The sequence below is a fragment of the Lactuca serriola genome, chromosome 4, assembly GCF_051521515.1.
Source record: "Lactuca serriola cultivar US96UC23 chromosome 4, Lser_US96UC23_V15, whole genome shotgun sequence".
NCBI lineage: Eukaryota > Viridiplantae > Streptophyta > Magnoliopsida > Asterales > Asteraceae > Lactuca > Lactuca serriola.
Window position 1 is genome coordinate 18,783,676 of NC_136411.1, and position 25,593 is coordinate 18,809,268.

At 33.0% G+C, this 25,593-nt stretch overlaps 1 protein-coding gene across 1 annotated transcript; it reads left to right on the forward strand.

Moving 5' to 3' along the window:
• Window positions 1–1,905: 1,905 nt before the first annotated feature.
• LOC145101119 (putative WRKY transcription factor 57) lies at window positions 1,906–11,095 on the forward strand. Its single transcript, XM_079038281.1, has 5 exons — window positions 1,906–2,468; window positions 4,140–4,283; window positions 4,492–4,898; window positions 10,573–10,639; window positions 10,764–11,095. Exons 1-3 carry the CDS (start codon window positions 2,092–2,094, stop codon window positions 4,889–4,891), a joined length of 921 nt encoding a protein of 306 aa, XP_078894407.1. The 5' UTR covers window positions 1,906–2,091; the 3' UTR covers window positions 4,892–4,898; window positions 10,573–10,639; window positions 10,764–11,095.
• Window positions 11,096–25,593: the final 14,498 nt, after the last annotated feature.

Here is a 25,593-nt window from a genome sequence, read left to right on the forward strand (position 1 = left end):
TAGAAGTATTCGCATCACATGATCTATGGATATGGCATGCATTCTTTGGTCCAGCTAATGCAAACAACGACATCGATGTTCTAGACCAGTCGCCAGTATTCAACGATATCTACCTTGGAAAGTCGCAAGATGTACATTTTCAAGCAAATGAGATAGCATATAAGTGCGGGTACCATCTTACTGACAATATATATCCTCCCTTATTTGTTTTTGTGAATTCGTTTACATGTCCAAATGACGAAATCAACATGATAAGCATAAAACTTTAAAACATTTAATACCATTCTACTTTGTTTCTAAAGTAATTTAATACCAGTCTACTTCAAATCAACATGATAAGCATAAAATATTAAAACCTTTAATCTATTTATCTAGCTTTTGTTGTGCTTGGTCACTATTTATTCAATTTTTGTATTAATTACCACAACGACCACCATTTATTCGTTATTCACAAGTTCCATTTTATTAGTTTTTTAGCTACTTTGACAAGTCTGTAATTATCCAGCCAAAAAGTGCATGTGTTTCTCTGTCTATGGTTGCAGTGACTATAGAACAGAGGTGGCAAGGATTGGGTAAAGGAGGTTTTGTGACACAGGGGGTGGTGGCACCATGGCAGTATGAGGTCGTTCATCATCTTCCTTTAGAGTTTTCTTGTTTTATTATTGTTAGGCATCATAACTTTTGTTTTTCTAATTTAGAACAATAAGGCTCTCAAACCCAAAATGGCAAGCCACATTGTCACATAACATGTATGATATGCCACATATGGAGTCTTTGGACAATAGTATATTAAAAATCATCAAAGTTGTTTAAAATGCACAAGATATTTGCATTGTTAGCTCGATTGGCAATACATTGATCTTTTTGATGATTTATCGCAGACAATTCTTTTCTAGATAAATCCCATCATTTTTAACATGTTTATGTTATCTACCTCAATCCTAGCTTCACCAACGACTATGTAATTAGCTTTCTGTCCTAATCAGTGCATGTTTTTTGTTTGCAGAAAAGTCCTAATAATAATAATAATAAAGGATTTGTTTGCAGAAAAGTCCTAATATTTTTTGTTTACAGAAAAGTCTCAATATTTTAGGTTAGTTAACGAAATAGTCCCAAATTAATTTGGTAGCGGTTTCAACCGGTTAAAAATGGTCAAACTGCAAATTTTTGCCGATTTTCAGGATTTTTTCGTTAAAAAATATATTGAGACTAAAATATAAATTTTTTCAAAAATATTAGGATTTTTCTGGAGATTTCCCTTCAAATTATATACATTATTCTTGACATTTTATTTTGGATCTTGTTTTAATCAACTATTTTTTTTGTTGTCACATATAACAAAAATGTTTGTTGAAGCTTATTGTCCAATAAATATGTGAAATATAATTGGTTTATAATATATCCAGTAAGTTTTAGTTATTTAATTGATTAATCTTAATCTTAAGATTACCGATAAATATGTAATTTCTTTTAGCTAGGTTAGGTTGGATATTAAAAATCATAAATCAAATCAAACTCTAATCACCAGTCAAGTGTTCCATAAACTAAACAAAAGTGGTTAATACGAACCGATCTTGATTTAATTTTACGTGTGTCCCATAAACATCGCGAGTATCAACCATTCAAAATCTTCGCGCGTGGTAATTAATCAACTAACGACCCACATTTCATCCTTCTCTTCGCTTCTTCTCCGTACTATTTAAAAGTTGACGCCGATTTTTTAATATTATCGTTAACCTGTTCTTTCTTCGCCAAACCTTTCGTTTCAAGCAAAATTTTAAAAAGTAATTAAATTCAAAAACACGGGGATTTAATCGAATATATATATATATATATATATATATATATATATATATATATATATATATATATATATATATATATATATATATATATAAAGACCCAATCAATCGTCGACAAAAGAAAAAACCTCAACAGAATTTACGCGTTCTTCTCTCTCTCTCTCTCACAACACACACACACACTTTCTATCTCTCTTTCTCTTAAAACCTAAACCCTAGACCGAGTTTTTTTCTCTCCCGCTCGATAAACGCGATCTATTTCGCTCTCATCTGCACGTGAATTTGGTATATGGATGATAAGGATAAGGTTGATCAAATCTCCGGCGGATTCTCCTCCGATCCTACGTGGACGTTCCAAGGCGATTACAGCTTTTTCGGGAGTGATGTTAGAGAAAATAGTGTACTGAGTGAGTTTGGATGGAGCTTTCAGCCACCGCCAGCGGCGTTTGATCGGATCGATTCAGACGTGTCGTTGCCGGAGGTAGGTGTAGGAGGCGTTGTTGGTAGTGATCAAGTGCAGACTGGATCTGTGGATGATCAGGCTGCAGGGGATGTATCGATGTCGACTCCGATGGTTTCGTCGAGTTCGTCGGAGGATCGAGCTGAGGCTTCCACGGCTTCAGGTGGCGCCGCCTCCGGTGGTAAACCTCCATCGTCAGAGAGAGCGTGAGTTAGTAGTAGTAGTAGTAACATCAGAAACGACAACAGTACTATAACAATCTTACCTTCTTCTCACGTGTTTCTGAATCCGTGATTAACCAACTCGGATTCTCATTTCTCATAGCGTAATTCGCAATGCTTAATTTTTTTTTCTCAAATTCAACAATTAAAATTCACTAGGATTGCGTTTCACAGTGCAAAAAATCGTTTTTAGTGTTTGTTTTCCATGAAAAAGTTGAACTATGATTTTTCCGGAAAATAATAATAATATATTTTATTAATTTTTAATCATATATTTATATTTTGTGAAACGCTTTCCTCGTATTTTCCTTCTAGAGAGAACCAAGTTGCTACGAAAAGCTGCTCACGCAAGTTGCAATGGCATTTCTGTGAATTATATGAGATACCAAGGGCAATTTTTGAACACCATTAGTTAGAAAGCATCAACCCCGCCGCTACGGCGGTGGCTGGCTGTTTTTGTCTCCTATTTTACATAAAATGACGACAGTTTAGTATAACGTTTTATATATATCATCTTATAGCTAATGACTAATATATGGTGAATATTAATTATTATACATCATAAGGTAAGGTTATATATATATATAATATATGCAGCTTTTTCTAAAATAAGTAATCTATGATTGTCTGTATTTCAGGAACATGAAAATCGTTAGACAGTGAATTTTGCTTTTAGATATTGCACATGTGGCTCCGTAAAAATTGCACAAAAGCTACTAAACATAATGCATCTAATCAAAGTTGTATTGTATTTGTTGTCGATGTTTCATAACATCAACCAATTTTGCAATTGTGGCCCCTCATAAATGAGTAACCGTTATGAAAGAAACATCACCTTGTTGATGTGCTACATACGTTCATTTTTCTTTAAAAGAAAAATCAATCATAGATCCGATTTATCATACGTTTCAGTGTTTCTTCATTATAACCTTTTCTTTTGTTGTTTTGGGAAGAAAAAAAAATGAAAAGTAATATATCTCTATGCTGTCTTGCACGAGTGTGAATTAAGGACATTATTTTATTCAAAAAAAATGAATAATTTGTTCTATCTCGTCTAATTAATAATAAAAGAACATACAGTTATTGATATTAATTAAGTTGTAATAAATGCGTACATAATTTTGAAAATGGCCTTTGAATGCGTTCTCTCCACATGCAAAACTAACCTATTAATTTGATTTGTGTATGGCATGATACTACCCCTATATATAGTAGCTAGGAAGGTGTTATATATAGACCATTACATCTAAGGAGGTATATATGTATTATCTGGTGTTGATTTAATACTGTAATTGCAATATTCTCCTACCGACAGTTCATGAGGTTAATGAAATAGTAGTTGGTAAATATTGTTGCATTTTTCAACCCCTTAATTTCGAGGGAAAATGCCAAAAATGCCCTCCATGTTTTCAGCTGTAGACTTTTCTGCAATGACGTCTTCGGATTTCTTTTGTTTGCCCATTATATGTTATATATAGCTTGAATAATTCCGTGGATTTTGGATCGTTTATTTGTTAAATAATCTAGCTATATATATAACATGATGTGCGGTTTTATAAAAGTTCATTGAATTACCTGTTTTATTCAGCTTTTTTTTGTGGTTTTAATTCACTATATATCTACTTACTGATAAAAGTTGGTTGCAATGATTTTCAGGAGTAAGGTTAAAAAGAAGGGACCCAAAAAAATCCGTCAGCCACGTTTTGCATTCATGACCAAGAGTGAAATTGATCATCTTGAAGATGGTTACAGATGGAGAAAATATGGGCAGAAAGCTGTTAAAAATAGCCCATATCCAAGGTTGTTTTCATATTTTTTTCTTACAAAACACATAGAGAATATCATATAAAAAAATGCCTAAAAGAAAGAAATTAAAGAGCTACCATATAAACAAACACAAATGCCTAAAAAAATCATTAAATGTCATTGCCCCAAAAGTATATATATTTTTCTTTCTCCATATATATGTTTATTCTAAATAAATGTAGTCAAAATTATGTTTTTGAAGGAGCTATTACCGTTGCACAAACAGCAAATGCACAGTGAAGAAAAGAGTTGAGCGTTCATCTGATGACCCTACAATTGTAATCACTACATATGAAGGCCAACACTGTCACCACACTGTAGGGTTTCCAAGAGGACTAATGACTCATCATGAAACTGCATATGCAAGACAATTAGCCCCTACTTCTTCAGCCTTGCAGCCTGCAGCCAACTATTCTAGACCACATTTCCCTAATCTAGTGGATGTTGTTCGTGCCTCACAATCAAGACCACAATTACTACTATCAAATGAATCAAGAGATCACAATATACCTCATAAACTACCTCAATCATCCTCTCAAGATTCTCATGTAGATCAAGGATTACTTGGTGATATTGTGCCTCCCAGAATGCGCAACCAATGATGCATAGGTATATACGTCCTTCATTAACTTGCACTTTAATTCCAAGGTGTTACATTATTTCTATTTTTTACATGATTAAGATTTTGTTTATGAGAAATCAAATATCCTTCTACTTTTTTCCCCTACGATATTCCTACACACTTAAGATTGTGGCAGGTTAATATTTAATAAAATTAATAATTTTTTATTGAGAAATTAAATATCTTTCTACCTTTTGATTCTACTAATCCTCCTATCCATTTAAATATTGACATGTGTCATATTAGTGTCCTAAAATATCATTAAATCTCATTAAATAAGCATTAAATACTACACATGTCACTATTTCATTGGATATTAGGATATGTAGGAATAAAAAGTAGGAGGATATTTAATTTCTCTTTTTTATTATGCTTGTCATTATCTAAAGCTAGTAGGAGGATGAGTAGGAAAAATAAGTAGAAGGATATTTAATTTATCTTTGTTTATATAGTTAGTGTTCGAAAAATTAAATGTCCTCCTGCTCTTTATTCCTACTTAGGAATCATTTTAATTAGGGTTGACAAATGTGTACTACGGAAAAGTGAAAACCAACCAATATGTTAACAACCAAACCAAGAATATCGGTAACCAATATGTTTGGTAATCAACATGTTTGGTTGGTAGTACCATACCAATTGCATAATCATGGTACCGTAGTGGTATATAGTTTTCAATAGCACAGTAGTACCATATATACCAACCAATATATATATATATATATATATATATATATATATATATATATATATATATATATATATATATATATATATAATTTTAGTATGGTTGGTGTTTATGATTTACAAGCTTTGATATTAGTATTTACTGAATTAGTAAAATTTAAAGTTTTAAACTTATATTGGCATGTCTAATATGTCTCCACCATTTTAACTTAATTATAAACTCATGATAAAAATTAATAAAATCATTTTGGATTGATTTTTCGATCTTAACCATTACAAAACTCTTATTCACAAAAAAAAAACCCCATTATAGTTTCACAATACTTAAGAACACAAAAATCGTCATTCATAAAACTCTCACACATATATAGTGGTATATATCATTACCAACATGTACCAACCAAACTTATTGGTAGCCAAGATATCAGTATTGTACGATAATGGTAGAAATTTTTTTGTACCAAATATAATTGGTACGGTACACGATTTAGTGAAAATATGAATTGGTATCTTCCTATTCCATCCATAACTTTAATTGTACACCCTAGCTCTAAAATATATTTATTCAATTCTTATATTTTTTTAATGGGCATTATCTCCTTAAAGTCAAAATTTCTAATTGAAATAACTTTTTTTACCACTCTTCTATATGCCCTAGCTCCTTTAAGGAGCTAGAGTGTACACCTATAACGATAGCGGTCAATTATCTATATCTATATGAGATATAGTTGGCTACCATATATGACTTTAATCTATATAATTAAGTTTTTCCTGGAAACTCTTGAAACATGTGGGTAGTTAAGTAAGATTAGTGCATAACATAAGCTTGGTCTTGGTTGTGTTCTTAATTGCATAATCACAGATGGAATATATTTTAGATCATAAAATTGTGAAAAAGACAATATTTTATATCGTAAACATACAACCCTATTTATACTTATGGGATTGATCAAATAAAAGTTCTTGTGTATCATGCTTTGGGCAACTTGACTTTAAGATTCATGGGATATTGAACTAATTTAGCAACTAACTATCTAACATCTATAAGAATCTTAAAAGAATAATAGTAATATCTTTAAGAAAGAAATATTCAATTTTAGACCTAGAAACTTTATGGCCGAAGATCTGTTAATTAACTTTCTCAAAGTTTTGTAGCTTGAAATGTTCATTGATCCTTGTCTAGACTATATTAAACTCGCTACTAGAGGCCCTATTAGTATTATATCATCGATATTAACAAGTAGCGTAACATATGTTGATCAAGAACCTTTATAAAACGAAGATTTTAGACTGTGTAAAATCAGCTACCAAAAGAAAACAAGATAATATGGCATACAGTTGTTTTGTAACCTATCTCACTTAATTTCTCATTTAGCTAATTAATCAATGAAAATATGAAAAAAAAAAAAAAAAAGTCAACTCTTGAGGTTGGTAACAATAACAATAACACCCAAGATTCATACTTAGGGTAAAAGGGAGGTCAAATGTAAGCAATTGATCCTCTAAACATTCGTGGTATGACTAATGGAAAAAATATATTTACAAACATTAAGGTTGAAAGTAAAGAAAGGACAAGAGTAAATAAATAAATATTGAACGTGTAATAGAAGCTACGTACCAATATAGGAGGAAATAGATATTATCGATAAAAGCTAAAATTAAGGATGGGCAAAGAGTAAGACAAAAAAAATCCTAAAAAAGTCACAAATTATGGAAAGGAACCTAGTACCTAGTTTACTCATATACGATTTTATAACTCTAAAAGTTTTCACTCTCTCGTAACCAAGGTCATATGCTGTTAGAAATTCGGGGTATAGATATACTTGGATCAGTGAGAGTTGTGAAACACTTTCAGATTAAAGTATTTCGAGAGTACACTCAAAATTTCTAATCGGATGAAACTCACTATTTTCTAGAATATAGAATGAAAAAGATGTTATGAATCTGTACCCAAAAGAGAATCCGAAATTGATCATATATAACAGAAAACTAACTTTTTGTCTTAAAACTGTCATATGGTAGTTATATATAAATAACTTCCTCTCCAAAAACGGTCATATTACCTGTCATAAACTACCATAAAACCGGGTCTATAAATGGATCACAAACCCAGCCAGGGGCTCTACCCCTTGGACCCCACCAGGGGCTGCCGCCCCTTGGACCCCGCTCCCAGGGGCGCTGCCCCCGAACCCCCGTCAGTTCAGGGGCTTCTCCCCTAAATAGCAGTATACTTTCAACAATGACAAAATCAAACAAATATGCACTCTGCACCATACTAATTTGTTCGATAATTGTTAAAGTGACATTGATCAACAAATTAACCTAATTACACTTAAATAATATTAGTGATATAAAATCACCAACATATGTTTCGTAAGAGTCGGCTGCTTCAAGTCTAACCTTATATTATCTTCATAGTTTCTTGCAGACATTATCTTCCCCTTGCATCATCGATAATGACTCTCTCCACATTAATCCTAATTGCATGACATGTATAAACCACCACAACTTCCTTTGCTTAATTTCTTGGTGATCTACGACACTCCTGATGGATTTCTGATTTACATGCTTTGTATCATGTCCAACTATGTTCTATCACATCTTCACCGCATCATCCTCATTTATGCAACCTCATAATCCTACCATGTTTATTCTAGATCGGTTAACATTAATTCTGATCTATACCACTCTTGATGCTAATATATAACGATTTGGTAGTTCCATGTATATGTACTTCGTCATCAAGATAACTATTTAATTAAGAATACATTAATAATGTCTAACCGTAGCAAGGCCCCCAAATAATTATGATTTAATGGCTAAAATCAGTTTCGCAATAACAAATATAGCAATAGGATACAACGTATCAAGAAATGCACTCATTGTTGATTAAAACATTTTGTTACCAACCTCGCTTTATAACATTCCACTAAGCCATCAACTTTTCTGTTACCTTGTAATCAAACGACATCCGAAAATTAAACCTTTCTATTATCGGAAATTTGTACAACATCCTACATGTTAAATGGCGACACTTGTATTTCACTATCAATAGCCTCTTGGTATTCCTTTAATTTGTCCCATTGTCTTTTTGTAAGTTTCGAGTTTAACATGAGAATATAATGCTAATTTAAGATTAAGTGTATACATATATGTGGCTAGTGGGACATCATTAGGAATCGATTGCACACGGAATCTTATTCTTAAGCAGTTCACACCTATACCATAAAGAAAATTTAAGATGAAGTGTATATGTGTGGCTAGTGGGACATCATTAGGAATCGATTGCACATAGAATCTTACTCTTAAGCAGTTCACACATATACCATAAAGATATGTTGTAGAAGATCGTAGTTATGGTACATGCACTTTACAAACAAGCCAAAATGAATGGTCCTTATATATAGTCGACTAGTTGTACACAAGTGGTATTACAAAGCCAACATATATGGTCCATCTGTGGTCCTAGGAAACTTGATTTGTAATGATTATACATTATATCATGTATGTATTAGGCCACATTATCAGATCTCTTCTATCCAAAATCTTTATATATATGAACGTGTTCAACACCTCCATAACAATTTTAATTTTTGTCCCTACTTGGAACCCTTCATTTTCACCTTTCAGAATACGATGACAGCCACCCATTTACTAATTAGCATCATATAAACTCTTCTCGATCTACTAATTAAAGTACTAATTAACGATAGTTAAATATAAATTATAATCATCAAACATAATGTGATTAATTTCGCTTTAATTATTTTAACGACTTCTCTCCCAATAGGGTGCACTTGTCATGAACCTAGATGTATACAGTTTCTTAAAGAGATTATGGCGATATAATTTTCAAAGGAATAGATGTTTTCTTTTTCTGGAAATAGAACCAATTCTTTATTTGATAGTATATAAATCATCTAGAAAGCATGCAGATGATGCTAGATTTGAGTCAGAAAGATTAGATTATATATTTAGAACAAAATCAAAAAAGCTCATTTTAGAAGCCACTTTTTCATCTCTTGTTTTTGCTACCGCAGCTTTTTATTTTATATATTTATATATTGGTCACTCACACTCGTGCAGTTAAAAAGACTTAAAGTTTCCACCATACTTTAATTATTATATATCTAATAATATTATGTTACAGTTTGAGTTATGATCATTAACTTTAGTGTCTTTAACACGCCCTTTAGATTTTTAATTACACATATAACCCATGTGGCATTTAGACTTCTATATATTTAACTGTACAATTTTCAATATAACGCCAGGTATATTAAAACCATAAAAAAATACGAAATAAAATACAGAATAAAGTAATTAAAATGTCAATAAATTATTTACAATAAATGAACAATTAATACGTTGTAACTTGTAACTTGTAAGCCATATACGAACATTATATGATATGTAGGGTTGGCATATGCTTTATGTGTGAGAGATAGTCTTATCTTTAGGGTTGGCATGCCTATGGTATAATATATATGATCATAAAACATGATGTGATATAACAGTTATGTTTTGTTTTGTCCAAAAAGTTTATCAATTATCATGCAAGTGTTCTAATTAAAGTTTTAAAACGTCATTTAATGATAATTAGAAGCGATATATCACAAATTTGTTTATAAAATTAACGAGAAAAGGGTAGATTATGGTTAAAACTTCATCAAGAATAAATTGATGTGTATGATTTCATTAACATCTCAAAAGGGAAATTAACTAATGAATTTAATTTAGTGTATTAATTATTGTGTTTATATAACCTAGTTAAGGCTAGATGCTTATGGGGAATTAAGGTACTAGCTACTTATTCTTAACCATTTTCTTGAACTATAATTTCCGTGGGAAGAGATGACGTGTATGCATGATATTCATAACTTTATGTTTGGTGAGGATTATAATTTAATATTATTATATACTAATTCTAATTATCATATGATAATTTTATTTTCTTTTGGACTATTTTATTTACAGGTAGCGACTTTTTCTTTTTGTTGTATCAACAAAACGAGAATAGCAATCCAATTCATGGACTATTAAGGTATTAAGATATAATATAAAATGGCCCACATTATAATATAGCTAAAGATTTGATGATTACAATCCATTAATAATTAAAATGTTATTTTTTTGTGATAATAATAAACTTAAATTTGTGGTTGCAGGAGATCTATTGTACTGATCGACCACAGTTATATCCCACCAAGACACATGAATGAAACTTTTGATGATGTCACTGAAATCATTTCATTTCATATGTGAGTCCACTAATTAAATTGCTTCTATCTCTTTGTAGTTTATACCACCGGCCCTCAATTTTTAACCACTTTTGAGATCATTAAATCTCAAGACTACTACTGTATATGTTGTATTATTATAATAATAATTGATAATGTTGTTTTTGATTTTATAAAAAAAATATTACCTACTGTTAAAGATCTTGATGAAGGTTAGATTGTAAGCATCTATATAAAGTCTATAAGAAGATATTGCATGAAATTTATAATTCTATGTGCAATTAGAGAATGCGATTTTGTAATATTAGATCGAAATTCAATTAAATGTTCAATTTGTAATTCACAAATTGTTATACTATCGTTGCATGCCTTGAATATAATTTCTTAATATAATATATAGCATATATATTACAAATATCGAATTGACTATATCCATTTAATTAAGATATTTCTGGATTACTATTTTATCTGATAAGAATTAAATATTTGATATAGAATCGTTTAATAAACGTAATAGGCTATTAAAAATATTCAAAAATAATAATTCAAGAGTTAATTAAATTGTGTAAACAATAAAATAGTAAAATACATCGATTCTGCTTTACGTAGTAGCGATCGCCAAAAAGATGCTTTTAAATCGGATATTGATCCATATGGGCCCTCACAAAAATTATACAATATTTTTTATGATATATATATATATATATATATATATATATATATATATATATATATATATATATATATATATATATATATATATATATATATATATATATATATATATATATATAGGAGGGTTCATGCGAAAACGCGAAAACAAGAAAAACTTATGATATTGTGTCACCTCGACATTATATTTTGGAAAATAATTCATCCAAACTTTGAAATACATGATGATAATCGATGATAGATGAGATATTGTTTCATATTAGCAAAGTATGATTTTTAACATTTTTATTATGAAAACATGAATTTAAAAATGATTTATGACGTGGAAAAAAAATAATTAAAACCGTCATTAAATCTATATTACTATAACACCATCCAATTTAAACTTACTATCTTTAATTCAGTGCTAATAAATTTATTTTTTTATAGTACATGTGTTTGATTTTTATAAGATAAAATATGTTTTCGCGTTTTCGCTAGATATTTATGTTTTTGTATGAACATATATATATATATATATATATATATATATATATATATATATATATATATATATATATATATATATATATATATATATATATGGAGTGGTTCAAATAGGAACCACAAAAGATTAAAAACCGTAAGAACCCCATTTTATAAGTAAATATGTACATAATACTTATTAAACATGTTAAAATCCAGATTTTTTTGTATTTTTGGTACGAAAATGGCAAAATTGTAATTTTTGTAGTCTAATATTTTCATTCATATTTTAACACAAAAATTATACAAAATATAAAATTTAATACAGTCCATCATAGTTTAGTACACAAAATTCACAATTTAATACAATTATAATATCACGAACAAATTACTAAAATCGGCCATATGGTTTACTTAAAATTACGCATTTGGTCCCTAACATTTTTTTTACACTCGGATCGTCCTTACTGTTTGTTTTTGTTTCGCTTTTCATCCCTGCAAAACTTGAAAAGACTATAATACCCTTATTGATAATTTTTTATTATTAGTATTTATTTATTTCTTTTATTGTTTTAATATAAATAAATGTACAACCCTTTTAAACTTGTTGTACAACCACACACTTACACCCTAATAAAACTCATTCTAAACCTGCAACCATGTCTCCTTCATCTCCTTCCTCTTTCTTTCGCCGACTTACTCCTGTGGTGCATCTCTCTTCTACACCGGTCACCTCTTGCTGGAGATCCATCATTACCGGAACAAGATCGAGAACAAGAAGACATCACTAACGTTCCTCCTCTAGACAACTACATCTCATCTCTTTCTTTCTCTGTTTCGCTCGAACCCTACACCAGCCACCACCGCTATATTTTATGACAATGTCTTTAACGAGTAAGCCACCATCGCCACCAACAGGGTTTTGATTTTGATTTGGGTAATAAGATTCAATTAGGGACTTAATTTTATATTTTGGTTTGGGGATTTAAGTTAATCGGAGAAAGGTTTGTGGATTCAAAAACATTTGATCTGAATTTCATTAGGATTTTAATGGATTTGATTTCTGTAACGACTACAACATCATGTTTGGATTCAATTTTTGGATTAATCAGGTAAGTTTGGTTCTAAAATGGTTTGATTTTGATTTTGATTTTTATCTGTGATTTCTAGGGTTTTGATTTCACCAAGAATTTCTGGTTTTTTTATTCATCTATGATTTCCAAGATTTTGATTTCATCCACCATTTTCGAATTCAAGTTATTGGCCTGTTTTGGGGAAGTTTTTTGGGTTTGATTGAGCATCAATTGCATGATTTATGGGTTTTGTTTTATAAGTAAGATTTATGGTTTTCATTCACATGTTTAGTTTCTAAATGGAATGACATACAAGTGGTGATGGACGATGGCAGTCACGGTTGTTGCTGCCGGTAACGGTGGACGACGGTAATCGGTAGCGATGGACGATGGCAATGGAGGTTGGTGGTGGCGGAGTGGTGCTTGATCTTTATTAACAGTCAAGGTGGTCGATAAGAGAGGGAATGGTATGGATGGTGGGACCCATATGTTTTATTAAATAATTTTTAATAGATCAATAATAAATAAATTGAAAAGGTAAATAAATAAGGGTATTATAGTCTTTTCAATTTTCACAGGGATGAAAAGCGAAACAAAAACAAACAGTACGGATGATCCGAGTGCAAAAAAAAGTTAGGAACCAAATGCGTAATTTTAAGCAAACCATAGGTACGATTTCAGTAATTTGTTCTAATATCACTAATTCACTAATTTAGGAAAGTCAAACTCAAACTCTACCACCACCACCAACTACCACATGTCAGCACCATCCATGTATGTCAACATCATAACCATCATTCTTTTCAAACCAAATTTGTATATAAAATCTTATATTGTTAGGTTAAATATTATTTTCATAGTTTAATAAACATATTAATTCACCAATTTAGAGTTTAATGCAACAATTATAAAAACTAATACATTCTTACATATTTACTTCACAAGAAAATTAATACAAATATTTATATTTTAACATAAAATTCATAAAAGAATTCACAACTTAATACAATCAATATACAAAATTAACAGCTTAATATATTAAATTCACAGTTTAATACAGAAAAACTATACATTCACATCCATATTATGTACTTAGTACTTATATTTATACATTCATATATGTGGGCTAGTGTTTTTTTTTAATTTTAATTTATATAGTATTCACAATTTAAATTTTACATGTTATTCAAAATTAGAGAAAATAAAATCTATATATAATGCTTCTTTCATCTTATATTTTCGAAGCAAAATTAAATCCCTAAAAAATTAACAACTTAATTTACTCATTTCACAACTTAATACATTTAATTCATAATTTAATACAAACTCACATTTTAATAAAATATATTTACAAGTTAAAAATTACATCTGATGATTTTTGGAGCTTGGATGTTATATTAAATTACAGTTCACACACTAATCACAATTCACAACTTAAAAAACCTAAATTCATATTATTTGAGAAAACGCTAATATAATAAAAACACGTTTAAATTTACATTAAAACTTATAAAAATTCATACATATACTGGTTAAAACTTATAAAAAATTAATATAATCACAACTAAAACTTGTGAAAAAAAATCATCCATTCACAAATTAATATTTACAAAAAATCATGTATTCACAGTCTAATACTTATAAAAAATCATGCATTCATAGCTTAAATTTTTTTCTAATTGAAACAAGCAGATATGTATAAAATCCAAGTATTAACAACTTAATAATTATAAAAAAAGAACATTTATTCACATCTTAAGAAACTAGTTCAGAAACTTATTCATATTATTCAATGTTTAAAAACATACCTTGTTTTTGGTGAAGCATTTCATCAAACACCTTCAATGCATCTTATATCTAGATCTGAGATTGTTCCCTTGCTTCAGATCCATGAGCATTGATGGTAAGCAGCAACAACGGGTGCGACGTCGGTTGTGGTAGAGGTGGAGCCAAATCTACAGTGATAACATTAGATCTTGATGTCAGATTTGTTGTTGGTGATTTCCGTCAGATCTATTGTTCAGGTGAAGCAAATCGGAGAAGTTTTCTTGTATTCCATCAAATCTGGATGTCGAAGATCTGGAGAAGAACTAGATCTGGACTTCACAGCAGAGTGTGACGTTTTTTGGTGTTCCAACGAAGCAAAATAGTTGATGTTAAGTGGTGGTCGGTGGTGATAAGGTCGAGTATCATATCTAACCAAATCGCACCAGATCTGATACGTTTTGTGTTTTAGAGAGAGAAAGTGAAGCTGAAACAACTTCTTGACTTTAGATCTAAAACCAAGTGGCGATCGATGGTGATGGAGGAAGGTGGTGGTTATCACCGCTCGTCAGAGCTCATAATCCGGAGGAGAAAATCGAAGATCTGAAGTCGAAAATAGTAGATATGAAGACGAAAATTGTAGATCTGAAGAGAGAAATCATAGATCGGAATCTGAAATTGTAGATCTGGAGAGGAAAATCATAGATCTGAAGCTGAAATTGTAGATCTTGAGACAACCGGAACTTGTGGATCTGATGGCGGTGGTTCGTCGGCGGTAGGAGGCGATGACAGTCAAGGGTGGTGGCTAGTGGCTAACTGGTGGTAGTGTTTGTGTGTTTTTCAAGTTTGAGATGAGAGAGAAAATAACCATGTAAGAGTGTATATAGTGTGTGTAGATTTGATTAAAAAATGGAGTTCTTACGGTTCTTAACTTTTAGTGGTTCTTATATGATCTTTTCCCTATATATATATATATATATATATATATATATATATATATATATATATATATATATATATATATAGGGAAAGAGATAGAGGGAGAGAGAGAGAGAGAGAGAGAGAGAAAGAGAGAATAGTTCAATTAAGGGAAAAAAAAGGTTGAAAATGAGAGAATGAATTTAGGCCACACATTTTGAATATGCCACTTAAGCGCTCCAGCGTATCGGGTCAACTAAACAAGTCATTTTCATATATGAAAACGTATATGGATAGATATATTCATTTATGAATAAGTGTATTCATATTTGAATACGTATATTCATATATGAATAAGTATAGAGGAACTGGTTATTCATATATGAATATGACGGCGGTGGGTGGTGGCGGTGGTTGGTTGTGGTGGTAACGAAGGTGGCGGTGGCTATGATGGTGGTGGTTGGTGGTGGAGGGAGGTGGTGTATTCATATATGAACACACATATATTTATATTCATATATTAATATTACTCATCCTCCGTCAGCCGGTACACCAGAGCGTTTTGCAGCAAAAATAAATGATTGGATGAGACTGATTCCCTCATTCTCAATCTTTTTTATTTTATCATATGAACTTACTTATATATATATATATATATATATATATATATATATATATATATATATAAACAATGGATAAGTTCCAAACAATTCGAACAGGAGATTCATGGAAACAATGACGATCCAAGAATTCTTTAAGCGAGTAGTAATGAAATCGCCTAGGTTTCATCTTCTCCAAAAATATATCTACTCCACCTCTGCCTCCTTTGTTTTCTCTGAAATGGTTGTTGAACGAAACTGGAATTGAATCTAGATGGAATCAAAAGGGTTGTGTAAGAATCGAATTGCACATAAGAACAAAAAATCGATTCTTCTTCGCCCTTCCGCCCATCTTCGTCGGAAAAAACCCAATTTATCTACCGGCGAGAAACATTCACCACGGTTACCTTTAAACCCTTACAACTCGCATCGTCAATCCCCTACCTTCCAGTAACGCCACCACTCAATTCACACACAAACACTTTAATACACAACCCCCTCATCTTTTTCCCAATTCCCACATTCAATCTCATTAAAATCCTACCCCAACGGAGCAAATCGATGCAGGGGATATACGAGGAGGTTTTCCCCTTGGCTGAGTAGGTTATAGGAAGTAGAGGTGCGTATGTGAGAAAGGGGAGGCGATATAGGAGGTGGGAGGCGGTGGAAATGGTGGTGTTTTATGGAGAGAGAGAGAGAGAGGGGGGGTGGGACCCTTTATTAAATGATTTTATTTTTTAATTTTTTTTAAATAACAAAAAGTTTCATAAATGGTCTCTCTTTTGTGAAATGACAGAAATGCTCTTTACTTAACGGCCAAAAGCTAACGGAGTTAGCGAAAATGACCATTTGTTAAAAGTTTTGAAACCACAGGAACCATCTGTGAGGTTTTTAAAGTTTAGGGACTAAACTTCATATTTCCAGAAACCACAGGGACCATTTTTGAAGTTTTGTCGATTTTTTATGTTTCTAACTTCTGCTAATATTCTAATAAGATTATGTGTTAAAAAAAATATAAAAAAATAATTAAAAAAAAAACAAAAGAAGAAACCTTGTCATGTATAAATATTTTTTTTAAGAAAAAAAAAACTTGATGAAACAAATAATATTAAATTTCTTATAACTTTGAAAATTACAAATACGTTCATAAAAAAATATTCTCAAATTTAACATGGAAATCTCTTTAGTGAACTTTTGGGTTTAAAAATCCGTTGTTGCTGCTAGATGGAGAATATTTCAAGTTTTAAGAGTTCAATGTAAGTAAAGATTTCATTTCAGAGAATAATATTGTGGGTTCCATTAACCAACTCCACATGGTATGTGATCCCAAAAGAAACATTGAAGTTCAAAGTGGGCAAAGGTGACAAAAGCAAGTTTTTGGTCGGGCAATCAACCCTTCAACAATCGTTTCAATTTCCTATTTTGACTATAGACCCAGATTGATTGTAATGTTATTTAGAGATGCATGCATGGTAAATGGAGATGAAGTTGGTCAAAAGATTTCTTTGATGGCGTTTTAGATGAACAATTTGATGATCTTCTGGGAGAGTTCTTCGGTGGTGTTTTGGATGAACAATTTAATGATTTTCTATGAGAGGTGCAACAAGTTAACATTTCCTCTATCCCTTATTTGTGGTGTTAGTCGCTAGATGGCACGGAGGAGTTCTCGGTTAGAGTGACAATTGATAAAGGGGTATATTGATGACAAGGTCACCCAACCATTTCTATTCCAACACAGTGGTGCAAAGTTGTCCCGAGTAAATCTAATGTGCTTATGGGGTGTATGCTTAATGATCGGCTACCTTTAAGGTGAAATCTATCTAGAAGGGGTATGGAGTTACAATTCATCGTCTTCCTAAAGATTGGACTCTATTGGACATCTTTTTTTCTTCTGTGAAGCGACCTCCAATGTGTGAAATCTGGTGGCCAAGCGATGTAACATTCCTTTCCTGATTTTGAAATCGATCATTGAATGGCTTGATGAAATTTATAGAGGAGTAAGCAAGTTGGCTATTTCCTTTATCCCACATTAGTGGGGGAAAAACCAAAAGTGGGTTTATAAGTTTTCTCTCATGTTAGAGATTCGCAGGCTTTAGTGTAGACAAGAGATGGGTCAAGCTCACACACATACGTCTAGCCTAGCAGTACATGCGAGTGTGCAATTTAGGCACATTTGGCACTTTGTTGGGAGCTTTTATTTTTAGTGAGTTCGGCTCGAGTCGGTTGGATCAACTTGGTCAATGTTGGCTTCTGTTGACTTTGTGGATAAGCATACGAAATATTCTAGAAGCCTCCAAAAAAGAATAGATAAACTCTAGATTAAATCGGATAAGATAACAGACAAGGACATCATCAGATTCAAAATTCAAATTGTACATTTATTTCGTGTTTTTGTTTGGCACGACACAACAATGTTTTATGTAACACGAATATGACACGACATGATATCGTGTTTTTTTAATACCACAAAAACAAACCAATTAAAAAAATGATAAACATGACACAACATGACAAAGATAACATAAAATAACAATTGGGTTATTTAATTAAAACTTAATAATACATCACACGAAAAACACGACAAACAAATGTCAAAGCATGTCAATTTCATGTCGAATATCAAACACGAACATGACACGATATGACATTGTGCTTTTTTTCTAATAACCCCTATTTTCCAAAGCCAAAAAAAAAACTTTTCTTTATGCCTTTAAAACCATGTTATATTTGTTTACGTAAAATTCTAGTTTATTAAAACATTTTGAGTACAGATGTTGTTTAAAAATAACTACAACGTAAAGACATTTTGGTCCAGAATACTATTGCAGGTTGTCTCTTATTCACTCGACATCCTAATCAAGTTCCAGTAGCCTTAACATCGCTACCTGTGATGCATATAATTTGAATGGATCGAGTTTGGGAACCTGGTGAGACACGTAGGTTTTTCAATCCCAAAGTATTATTATGATAATAACTCATATATAGTAATCATGCAAAATCAATTGTACCAAACTATATAGATATATCACACAACATAAATATCTATAAGACACTATACCATTTACCATTAGTTACCCAGCACATCAATTTTCACACACTAATCCTATAAAAATGATTCGTTGAGATCTAACCAGATGGATCACTATTAGCAATGAGTAAACTATATTGCTTTGGGGATTCCTAGCAATGTAAGTCAATAAAGGAAACCATGAGGGGGATAGAGTACCCAAATTAACACACAATCCTTTTCCATCGATAAATATGATTCATTTACACATACATATTGCGAGTCTACTAGCGTTCCACAAGACTGTCTAGAATAGTAAGTGGTCATCATCTATACTCTGTTAGATGACTAGTCTAGGTAGTACAATAGTGCAATCTTAGTCGTGGCCTCTCACCACTATTTTATCTTTCACACCCCTTTACTAACCAATATCAATTTTACAAGTAATATCGGTACGTAACTCATACCTTGACACATGATAGCGCCACAAAACAGAGTTATACTCCCCATTCTAATCTCACACACACCCCTAGTATAATACTACCCACTTATTCAATTTACTATGAACTAAGCATCCCTTATAAGTCTTAGTTTATAAGTAGATAAGACTATAATACCTGTAATCAACTTCCAAAAAAATTTCTTGTTCATGTAATACTATCATAATACATGTATACATTTAGCATAAAGTTCAAATATTAAGCATTTGGTATACATCTAATCTTTAAAGTAATGATAATTTTATATATGATTATCATGTAATGTTACCAATATACCCTGAACATATATTCTAGATAATAAGCATTCAGTACACATATAAGAATTTAATTGGTATTAAATACTTTCAGTAAAATCATATTTATGGTAATGTCTACCGTAACACTTGTTTTCAAAAAGGGATCAGTTGAGGACTTTAAGGATTCAAAGATAAGTTTTTTTAGGGTAAAAACTTATTACACGACATGGTGCATGGAATCCTATAACGTGGCATGACATTTGATGGAACAATTATTTTGTTGGACGTCACAACATGGCAAGAGGGATTCCACGACGTGGTGGTTGTTGCATCCTAAGCCCATGATTTTTAGGGTTTCTCCCGTATTTAAAGCCTTTAAATTCAAGTTTAGAGCACCCTCTTCAGCCTCCAACCTTGCAAAATGAAACCCTAGCCCACATGCACGATTGAGAGCTTGTTGCTTTGATTTAGAGCTCATCCTCTGGATTTTAGTGAAGCTTTAGGAAGAAGGAAATTCATATTGGTGCAAAGAAGAAAAGTACTAGCTTGGATCCATCACCTTCTTCTGATTTCTGAATTATTGAAGGTATAAAGTTCATGTCTAGACCTTTATTCTTATTGTTTCAAGTTTGTGTTCATTTTGGATGATTTTGGTCCCATCCATGGATGTTCTTGGAGTATGAGGAACTCCAGAGCTTTTTGTGGCTCTCAAATGGTCATTAGGTTTTTGAGAATGAGAAAAGAGTCATGTTTGGAGCTATCTTGTGTCCAGAGCAAGTTTTGGTCATAATAAGGACTTAATAGACTTAGGGTTGTAAATCTTGCTTTAGGATGAGGTCCTAATGGATAAATTTCGAAACTTTATCCATTAATTCATTGAAAAGGACTAGATCTGAAGTCTTGGGCCTTGATCTATAAGGATTAAGATCTTAATGAAGAAATGAAAATTTTGTCAGCAATCACGATGTGGTGAAGTCTATATTCACGATTTTGTTTTCCTAACATGCTCACGACATGGCAATGTCCTGCATGTCGACTAATTTGTCTTGGCATGCCCACAAGGTGACCAAGTGGTCTCCATGTCATGGTGGCTATTGACCTTGGTTGACTGTTGACTTTTGTTGATCGTTGACCCTTGACTTTTGACCAGTTTGACCTTGGGTCAAACTTGAAGGATTTGGCTAGTTAATTGAGGATTGATCTTTATTTGGTGTTAGTCGGTTCGTTGGACTGATCATACAAGTAGTGAGAGTCTTTTTGTGCTTCTTATGTTCTTTGATTGAGTTTCTCACCCTGTCATGTATCCCATTGTATATCCTTTGCATGGTATGATAAAGGTATTGTCATACTACAAATATGTTAGTTGACTAAGATAACTCCTTGTTATGAATGCGAAGTTCAAGACACTTGGTGTCTTGGTATGCTAGACTGGTATGGTTTTGTCTGTTGATTGTATGTTATTATTGGATGAGCAGTGTATGAAATTTAGTGTCATGGTATGCTAGACTAGTAAAGTCTAGCTTGTGGAGTATATGATATTGTTAGGTGTCATGGCTGGTTAGGGAAATACTTGAAATGGTTGTAGGTGGACAAGATGGATATCCTTATAACTCTTGGTCTAAAGTCTGATTACATGGTTCTTTTTTGATTTATTGCTTTCGGGTGCATCACCTGTTCAACTGTCTATTTGGTCTCTAACCACATATGATTCTATGAATTATATGGAAGCCAGTATCTATCCCCTGGCATTGACTTGTGGTGTAGATTGGGCGGCCCCATTATATGTAGGGCTAAGCATGGGTCGGTTTGGGTCGGTTTTGACCCAAAACCGAACCCAAACTGATGATGTCGGTTTTCAAATATTTAAAACCCAACCCTAAACCCAAACCGATGGGTCGGTTTCCCGGTTTTTCGGTTTATTCAAACTCGGTTTCGGTTTTAAACCCAAAACCCGTTCGAAATTTTACTTGTGGGATATGATAGTTTGTATTGCTTTATATAAGAGGTGAATAGGAAGAATGTTTCGTTCCTCTGTCGATGTGGGATAAAGTTTCACTGTAACAAATAAAAGAAACAAAGGGATTTGACAGTAGTAAACAAAATAAAAGGTCCACATGTCAAGAGAAAGGATCGAACCCGGGTCTTTTGCATTATACGTCCGCCTCCTTAGCCAACACACCAGCCATCTGTTTGTGCTTACAAGTCAAGGAAAACATATCTATACTTATATAAATCGCAGAATTCATATTTTTATAAAGTTCGGTTCGGTTCGGTTTCTATCGGTTTCACACATTCCTAAAACCCAAACCGAACCGAATTTTTTGGTTTCTAAATAATACAAACCCAAACCGTCGGTTTAAGCTTCGGTTTCGGTTTTACGGTTTCGGTTTCGTCGGTTTTTGACGGTTTTTCGGTTTCCGGGTTCGGTTTTGCTCACCCCTAATTATATGAGTTTGGGTTGGGTCTGTTATGCTCTTTTGGCGGGGCCCATTATATGGGTGGGTTATGTTATATATACGGACGGGACCTGTTATGTATACAGGCGGGGCATGTTATGTATGTGGACGAGACCCGTTATGTAAGCTTGGGTTCGTCCTGTTATGTGTGATGTATGCTTGTAGAAGGAACAACAGGTAGGTCGAATTTAGAGCCAAGGACTTTGTGTGGAAGCATTGTATATATATGATGGAATATATGATATATTGGGGAACTCATTAAGCTTTATGTTTATAGTTGTGGATTAAATGTTTTTTTGGTTGCTCATGAGAAGAGCTCGATAGGACTGTACACACGCATCGAAGATAATGATTTTCGCTTTCCTGTAATTAAACTCTGGTAACACTATGGGCTCAAATAAATGAATGTTACTTATTATTTTTAAGTTAAAGGGTTTAATCAGTTGATTTTTTTCCAAATGAAAACTCTCTTTGTACTGTTTAGGATGTTACAAGTTGGTATCAGATCCATGGTTTGAGGTATTTGGGCATGCCTTACGGTGTCTAAACTCAAACTGAGGATTGAGAGATTTTCTAAATAAGTTTTTGAAAGATAATGATTTTATTAAAGAAAATGATTTCTTAAAAAGGTTTTATAATAAATGAAGGATGCGATGCGTAAAGTCGGTCGAAGCTTAGGAAGTAAGTAACTCACTATATACCCATATGATTTTGTATTTATGCTATGAATTGTTATGCATGCTAGAATGTAGGATGTCGATCTGGTCAGGATTGCATGCTAGAATGGCCTTATTTGTGTAGATGACTCATATTCCTTTTATGTGTATTGTTGTATGCCTTATAGGATCTTTCGCTGATTTTTGTATAGAGGCATTTTCGGCGTGTGGGTTGTGGGTTGTGGGAAGGGAAGAATCCTAGAGAGAGAGAGAGTCTAGGAAGTGTAGTATTATGCATATAGCTAGACGTATGCACACATGTGAGGAGTTTAGTGGAGTGATGCAAAGTGAATTGGGAGTCTTGGAACAGTCATTGGAGCATATATGGATTGGTGCGGAAGGTAGTATTGGTCCCGTACTACTGAGTGAAAGGATCCATACTTGGGTCAAGGAAGAGTTACAAGAATATCAAGGAACTTGTAGGTGGGTATGCATGGTGTGGGTTTGCACTGTGCATGATTATGATGTGTTCCCGTTATCTTTCATATTCAGGATGGAGAACTTTCGTGTAGGAGGTTCAGGTCTGAGTGAGAGGGATGTTTGCGACATCATCATTGCAAAGATTTCAAGGTTCATGAGAGAGGATTTGCCGGCCTTGATCAGGACAGTCAGGGATGTGTTGATTTCAGTGATGGATGAGCGACTTAGTTTCCTTCGGGCTTATTTGGAGGTCGTTTGACTCAAGACTTATGAGGTTACCTTCAAGGAGATTGATGCTCATGGAGTTCCTTGTTTCTTTGATGGAACAGAGCCTATCATTAGTATGCGCTGGATTGCCCATGTAGAGAGTGCCTTTTTGTGCCAGCTTCTGTCCGACTGTAACTTCCCAATTTCATAAGAAAAAATTTCATTTTTAAATAAGGTAAAATGATAATTCACATAAAATCCAAGTTATAAAAACCCATTTGTAACATCCCAAAATTTTCAACAAATTTAAATTGTTCAAACAACTCATTTACTACTAAAAGTGTTTACAAAATCAGTATTTCCAAAACTTTAATTAAAAATATTTGTCTCCTAAGATCAATGACATAAAATCAGGATGTGTACGATCACGCTTTTGCCTTGCTACAATTCCCTAAAGTACCTTAAACCATAAACCAAAAATTATAAGCACAAAGCTTAGTGAGTTTCCCCCAAAATACCACCAAACAAACACATAACATATACCAACAAACAGCATGCATATAGAGCCTACAGTCTGACTGGAACGCCCTCCGGCTTACAAAGTATCTGGACTGCTCATAGAACCTTCAGCATGACTGGACCGCCTCATTGGGCCTTCAGCCTATCTGGACTGTTCTCCGGGCCTTCGGCCTGACTGGCACACCCCACTGGCCTTCAGTCTATCTAGGCCTCCCTGAGTTTGTTGACCTTCAGCACACAGCAAGACCGCCTCAACCCAACCCACCATCACACATCAACATAGATCACAACACATATAAACCAGGTAAACCAATACAACATATCAATATAAACATTATCATGTTTGTTGATTGACAACACAAAGCAGTATAGTCTCAACCCACCCATACCATAATGACATATACATAGCTAAACATATAACCAGTCAACAGACAATCAGGCAGATCTTACAGATCACTAAGCATAGCATCATCCTATATACTAAGATACAGATCTACTAGATCATTACAGAGTACCAACATGTGATAAACCAGGATGAAAATCCAATGGGGCCGGCCTTGGTGCCTTCGACCCAAAAGTACAGTGAGGACAACTCACCTCGCACTACCGAATCTCAAAAAAAGAATCTCTGACTGTTGGACCGCAAGAATCCCCGTGCTATCAATTACAAGATAAGCATCCATCAATAATCGGATCTGACACACACTAAGTGTCCAAACTAGGGTAAAATACCTTTTTACCCTCTGCATAATTTGGCCCAAATCCAAGGCCCAATCCATCACGGCCCACTTGCAAAAAATGTAAGGATTCGTGGACCACTTGCTGAAGTTGTCAACTTCAATGAGGAGCTAGCCATAGATATCATTCTACACTCCTTACCTCCTTGCTACGACCAATTTCGTATGACCTATCACATGAACAAGGAGGAGATCACTCTAAGCAGGCTTCAAGGCCTGCTAAGGACTACTGAGAGTAGTCTAAAAGGCAAATCCATTGCATCTACTCCTACTACTACTTCTTGGCTATTGGGCAAGGAAAATGAAAGAAGAGGAAGGCTCCTTCTAAGAGTCACAAGGTAAAGTCTCACGATGGTACCTCTTCTAGTGGAACCAAAGTTGGTCCTGCTGCTATCTCTTCCAACTCGAAGGATGCAGAGTGCTTCTACTGCCACAAGAAAGGGCATTGGAAACGAAGTTGTCCAAAGTA